The 6,615-nt window shown below is 51.4% G+C and overlaps 1 protein-coding gene across 3 annotated transcripts in view; it reads right to left on the bottom strand.

The window, feature by feature from the left end:
• Positions 1–2,434: 2,434 nt before the first annotated feature.
• Positions 2,435–6,615, bottom strand: part of NCOR1 (nuclear receptor corepressor 1) — a 120,110-nt gene continuing 115,929 nt past the window's right edge. For all 3 annotated transcript variants that reach the window (XM_081171921.1, XM_081171923.1, XM_081171922.1), the window contains 2 exons: positions 6,081–6,260; positions 2,435–3,881 (listed from right to left, as the gene is read on the bottom strand). In XM_081171921.1, coding sequence (XP_081028047.1) covers positions 3,694–3,881; positions 6,081–6,260 — 368 coding nt within the window. In that variant the 3' untranslated portion in view covers positions 2,435–3,693. The remainder of the gene's footprint in view (positions 3,882–6,080; positions 6,261–6,615) is intronic.

The raw sequence follows: 6,615 nt of genomic DNA, 5'->3' as shown, positions 1-6,615 counted from the left end.
GGGTGGATCTTTAAAAAGAAAGAGAGTTGACAACATTTACTCTGAAGATTTAAGAGGGCTGGCACCGGCCCCCTAGAGAGGGTGGTTGTTTAATTGGGGTGAAGGGCCCTGGGGAAAAAGGAAGAAGTGGGTGGCGGAATGGGAGAATTGGCTTCCCTTCCCTTTTCTTCCTCCTCTCCCCCCAACCCCAGCGGTTCAGAGGAGCTGGTGGGAGCCAGTTCAACTCCTGGGAAAGGGACACACAGTTCGTTTGGCAGCACGAGGCAGAAATGCTTCCGCAGGAGGGGAGATGGCTCTCTTGCACTCAAATCCTGTTTGCTGGTGTCCTGTTAATGGCATCTAGTCAGCCACAGTGAGAACAGGATGCTGGGTCCTGGGTGCACTTCCCAGCATCTCCAGGTAGGGCTGCCTTAGGAGACCTGGCGAGATGCTGCCAGTCAGTGCCAGCAATACTGGTGTAGGTGGACCCTGTGACTCTGTCACAAGCCAGCTTCTGCTCTCTCTTCCTTTGCCTCTGCTCTTACCCATTTGGTGGTGAGGACTGGGGCAGCGCCTAAGACGGAAGAATCTTGTTTTGGGTTACCTGCCTCTCCTGACCAGCCCTCCACAACAGGGGCCTTCCTGCTGGCCAGACTTCAGGACTCCCCTAAACCTAGAGCTACAGGGGAGACGCACCCCCATGAAACAGGGCGACAAGAGAGCCCCTCGTGCAAACAGGGCAACGTGTGTGGTAAAGGTAAAGGGACCCCTGGCCGCTAGGTCGTCGCGGACAACTCTGGGGTTGCGGCGCTCATCTCGCTTTATTGGCTGAGGGAGCCAGCATACAGCTTCCGGTCATGTGGCCAGCATGACTGAGCCGCTTCTGGTGAACCAGAGCAGCGCACGGAAACGCCGTTTACCTTCCTGCTGGAGCGGAACCTATTGATCTACTTGCACTTTGACGAGCTTTCGAACTGCTAGGTTGGCAGGAGCAGGGACCGAGCAATGGGAGCTCACCCTGTCGCAGGGATTCAAACCACCGACCTTCTGATCAGCAAGTCCTAGGCTCTGATTTAACCCAGGGAGCCACCTGCCTCCCTATTAACGTGTACTGGGGAGCATTGGGCATGATAGGGAGCCAGGAGGATGTGCTGCATCGTGTGTTGGTAGAGAGATTGGGGGGCAGGATGCGGCCCATGCAGTGGGCTGCAGGGAAGAGTTGCAGAAGAGGTCAAGTTGCCGTCCCTCTTCTGGCCCATGCAAGAGAAGCCAGCTTGGCCCATTGGGTGTGCAAGGCATCACTGGACTCGCAACTCCCCCCAACCATCCTGGGAGCTGGAGTCCAAGAGCAGTTGCAGGGCTGCAAGATCCCTGTTCCTGGAGACAAATCCACAGAGGATGAGACTGCCGGTGGCTCCCAGGAACACCGTCTCCATTTGGGAGGCACTGATGTCTCCGGATCTCACTTGCTGGGGGAGTTGCTGCTGTTGCAACCCAGGTCTTGCTTGCTGTAAAGGTAAAGGGACCCCTGACCGTTAGGTCCAGTCGTGGCCGACTCTGGGGTTGCGGCGCTCATCTCGCTTTATTGGCCGAGGGAGCCGGCCTACAGCTTCCGGGTCATGTGTCCAGCATGACTAAGCCGCTTCTGGCGAACCAGAGCAGCGCACGGAAACGCTGTTTACCTTCCTGCCAGAGCGGTACCTGTTTATCTACTTGCACTTTGACGTGCTTTCGAACTCTAGGTTGGCAGGAGCAGGGACCAAGCAACAGGAGCTCACCCCGTCGCGGGGATTCAAACCGCCAACCTTCTGATCAGCAAACCCTAGGCTGTGTGGTTTAACCCACAGCGCCACCCATGTCCCTTACACCTTGCTTGCTGTACAGTGGTGCCCCGCCAGACGAATGCCTCGCAAGACGAACAACCCGCTAGACGAAAGGGTTTGCCGTTTTTCAATGTGCTTCGCAAGACGAATTTCCCTATGGGCTTGCTTCGCAAGACAAAAACGTCTTGCGAGTCTTGCGATTTTTTCACTCCCCCCCTTTTTCTAATCCGCTAATAGCCTTTTAGCTGCTAAGCCTTTAATTGCCGCTAATAGCGCTAATCCGCTAATAGGGTTGCTTCGCAAGACGAAAAAACCACTAGACGAAGAGAATCACGGAACGGATTATTTTCGTCTTGCGAGGCACCACTGTATCCTCTATGAAATTGCCTAATCCTCTTTTGAAGCCGTCCAAGTCGGTGGCCGTCACTGCCTCCTGCAGCAGCGAGTTCCACGGTTCAACGATGCGCTGCACGAAGAACTATTTCCTTTTATCCATCCCGAATCTTCCGACAAAATTGGGAGAAGGGAAAAAGACTTCCAGCAAAACCGCAGCTTTCCACCCCAGCCACCCACACCCTGTGCGCCCCAGTAAGGGAATTTAAAGAAGACAAAACTCACGCAGAGCCTTCTGATTTAGGGAAACAAATTTACTAGGGCTGCCCGTCAAAGCAACAAGTGGGGTGGTTTTTTTTTTCCTTTTAAAAACAACAATGTTGAAGCAAGAGGATTATCGGAACCGGGGCGGGCTGTGCCATTCAAGCAGTTCAGTGTGTGGCCGGCGAGGGAACCCTCGCCATGTCTGAGTTATCGGGGAGCGAGAGAAGGGAGCTTCACCATTATGTACCCATGCAATAAAAGTATTTTCACAGTGTTGCCAAACAGAAACCCAACTGTATGGGGAAAGAAAATTTACAGCGTGGCAGAATCATTAAAAAGACCTCACCTGCCAGAGGGCCAGGCTGGTTTGTATTAAAAATAAAAAATAAAAATAAATGTACAGGATTCATTAAATGGGGTCAGTTTTTTTAAAAAAAAGTTTTCCCAAAAGGTGTTGAACAACCACAGAAAAGGGGAGGGGGGAAAGTCCCTAGAATTAGGTGGGGGGAGAGAGGAAAGATTGTTTGGTGCCACTTGCAAGAAGTAGCTCTCTGCAGATCAAGCAAGGGTGGGACGCGGAGGGGGAACTTAGGGGTGTGAGCCTGGTTGGGGGACACGTTGACTGTGGGTGCCCCTCAAAACCGGAGCTCACAGGCAGATGTCCTGGGCTGTATCGCGTGCTCAAAATATTATACCCTTTGATAAAACACTTTCCTTAAAAATAAAAAGATAAAATGACCCCAAAACATTTATGCAATGATTTGATTGAACATAAGCACACCAGATACCTAGCAACAGAGCTGGGACAGGGGAATGTGGAAAGGGGGGGGGGGGACACAGCAGGGGAAAAAAAGTTACCTCTATTTACATAAGAATGATTTTTTTTTTCCTTAAGGAGACATTATGTTAGGCTTTTTCTCTTTACAAATAAAAGATGTCGCTCAGGAATAGGTCCTTTTTTCCTTCCTTTCCTTTCCTCTTTTTGTTAAAAAAACAACAAACAAAACCTCTTTACATATTTATCTTCAGGGCACTGAGCCTCCCCTTGCTCACGTAGGCTTGCGTAGAAAGGGAGTCTTGATAAAAATAAAAACCACCCCCCCACACACAAAACCGGCTCCTGTAACTCCTTCATCTTCCAAGGTCCCGGCTCTCGCTTGCAAAGTCTTTGGAGGGGGGGAAGTGTCATTTTAAAAACAAAAAGCGCAACCCAAGAGCTTCTGACGCAGAAATGAAGTTTCTTTTATAAAAGGGTCCTTCCCCTCGCCTCCCTGGGCCGCCGCCGCCTCCTGGTTCAGTCGTCGCTGTCCGAAAGCGTTTCGTACTGGGCGGACAGGAGGGGCGCCGGCTCCCGTTCCCATATCCGGTTGGGCTGGTGGGAGGCGGCCTGGCTGACCGAGGGAGGGGCGCAGGCGATGGACGTTGGAGGGGTGCTGCTCAACATGCGCATGGTCAGAGGGTTGTAGGGGAACTGCGTGGATCCTGGAGGGTCAAGGTTTTGGAAGGGGGGAGGGAAAAGAGAAGAAGAAATGAGGGGTTGAAATATTCCAAGTCCTACCAGCCTGTGCACAGAGCCCTCAGCCCAATCCTGTGTTTTGGGTCAAGCACATTCCAACCCAGGGTTGACTAGACTCGAGAGGAATTGATTCTGGGAGCAGCCCTAATGTTAGATTAGGAGCTTAAACCTTAACTACTGCCCTGTGCAACTGGTGGGGGAAAAGATCTTGTGGCATCAGCTAGTGGGCGGTTCGCAAATCCTTCCCCCAGGTGGTTCTCAATAGAGTCCTCCGAGCTCTGCTGCAGGAGACCCACTGGTTGTCTACCTGAACAGAATAGCATAAGGCAGGGGTGCCCAAACTTTGTTCAAAGAGGGCCAGATTTGATGAAGTGCACAAAGTTGTTAACCTTTTTTTAGGATTGAAGTTGTTGAGCTTTCTTGGGGATTTCACCCCAGGAAATAATCCAACCATCGGGCTGGATTAGGCCCCCCAAAATGGACTTTGAACATGCCTGGCGTAAGAGAATGCTGTATCAGACCAATGGCCTCTCTAGTCCAGCCTCCAGCTCTCACAGTGACTGACCAGTGAAACCCACAAGCAAGATCTGAACCCAATAGCTTATCTCCCCTCCGGCAGTTTCCAGCTGGAGTCGTACCTCGGAAGTCGAACGGAATCTGTTACGGAAGTCCCTTCGACTTCTAAAATGTTTGGAAACCAAGGTGAGGCTTTCAGGAGCTCCGTTGGACATTCGGGTTCAAAGAACGTTCGCAAACTGGAACACTCACTTCCGGGTTTGTGGCGTTCAAGAGCCTAAACGTTTGACTTGCAAGACATTCGGGATCCAAGGTACGACTATACTGGGATTTAGAAGCATGGCTGCCTCCAGCTGTCCTTTCCTCCCTGTGAGGCTCATTTGACATATCAAGCCATCGGTATTATTGGCCCACACCTGGGGATTGCCCTGTCCCAATATATTTATTGACTGTTTCTGTTTCACAAAACTTATACGGCACTTGACTGTAAGGACAGCAGAGCATCCTATCCCTTTCAATCTAATTGTGATTTCGTTCTGGTTATAAGCCACCCGTTTTCTTTCATTGGAGTCTCCCAGGGATGTCCAACAGGTCGATCGCGATCTACTCGTAGATCCCCGGGAGGTTTTGTTAGATCGCGGTCAATCTCTGCCTCCCTTTCCTTAGCATCACTAAAATTGACTCCTGCCACACCACACCCTCCATTGTATGATCTCTGGAAGGGAAGACAGAGCTTTCTCTGTGCTGATGTTTTGCTCCATAGCAATCTTTTGTGACTTTACCCCTTTGTCCCTTGCCTTTAACCCCCCACCATGGAACTTCCCCCCCAAAAGCTTTTTTTTAACCCCTAAAAAACGGGACTTTTCTCCTCCCTAAATAAGTTCAACAACTTTGAGCTGAACCCCTCCAAAATGGGGGTAGATCACTGCCAGTTTTTAATTCTGAAAGTAGATTGCAGTCTCTCGAGAGTTGACCACCCCTGTATCCTATTTGCCTTTATAACATGGTTTGGTGGCTAAGCTGCTCTGTTTTCTTTCAATGGCACATCCATGCCGGATTCCTGTCTGAAATGCTGGGGAGCCAATGTCAGTCCGTGTTGACAACACTAAGCCGATGGCCCACGGTCTGACTCTGCCTAAGGAGGCTTCCTGTGGCTCTGTTTAAAGGAGCTCTCTATTCAGAACCAAGAGGACTGCAAACTTGGCTTTTCATTTTAAGGAAAGAGCTGCAGCTTACTGGAAAGGAAAGCTGCCTTGCTAGGTGGCCTGGTGGCCTAAAGAAGCTGCCTAATTTGCTTTGATTTACACCAGGGGTCAGCAAACTTTTTAAGCAGGAGGCCGGTCCACTGTCCCTCAGACCTTGTGGGGGGCTGGACTACATTTTTTGGGGGGAAATGAACGAATTCCTATGCCCCACAAATAACCCAGAGATACATTTTAAATAAAAGGACACATTCTACTCATGTAAAAACATGCTGATTTCCGGACCGTCCGCGGGCCAGATTGAGAAGGTGATTGGGCTGGATCTGGCCCCCGGGCCTTAGTTTGCCTACCCATGCTTTACGCAAACAAATAAAAGCAGCCTTCTGGAAGATCTTGCCACCCACAGCAAGGCGCTTCCTTGTGGCGCCCACGACTGGCCTGGCTCACCCGTGGAGGAGGGCCGGTCTTCCCACGACCACACCGGCGTCTGCCTGTGGTAGTCCCCTTCCGAGTGCACCGACGAGACCGACGAGGGCCGCTCTGTCCCCAAGTAGCCTTGCCCAGGGATCGGAGACTTGGACTTCCTGCTGCCTGATTTCCCCATCAGCTTTTGCTTGCTGACACCACCTGGAAAAAGGAAAGGTGGAGGGAGGGATGCCAGGGCCTCTTCCGCGCCCTCGGACAGAGACTGCCCAGTTCTCTGCAACAGAGGGGGGGGGTGCCCCTTCATGTGGGGTGAGAAGGGGACACGGGCTGCTGCGTGGGCAGCGGACTTGGTTTCAAAAGTTGCATTCAAATCGTTTTTATAAAGGAATGCAAGGTCCAGCGTCCTGTTCTCACAGTAGCCAACCAGTTGCCATCTTTGGCTACATGCTGCCTTCACTGAAGGCACAGCATCATAAGAATTGGAAGGGGTCCTGAGGGTCATCTAGTCCAACCCTCTGCAGTGCAGGAATCTCAACTAAAGCACCCATGACAGAGG

The sequence above is a fragment of the Podarcis bocagei genome (assembly GCF_964188305.1).
Source record: "Podarcis bocagei genome assembly, chromosome: 15".
Classification (NCBI taxonomy): Eukaryota; Metazoa; Chordata; class Lepidosauria; order Squamata; family Lacertidae; genus Podarcis; species Podarcis bocagei.
Note: the sequence above shows the minus strand (reverse complement) of the source record. Positions and strands in the feature narration are given on the sequence as shown.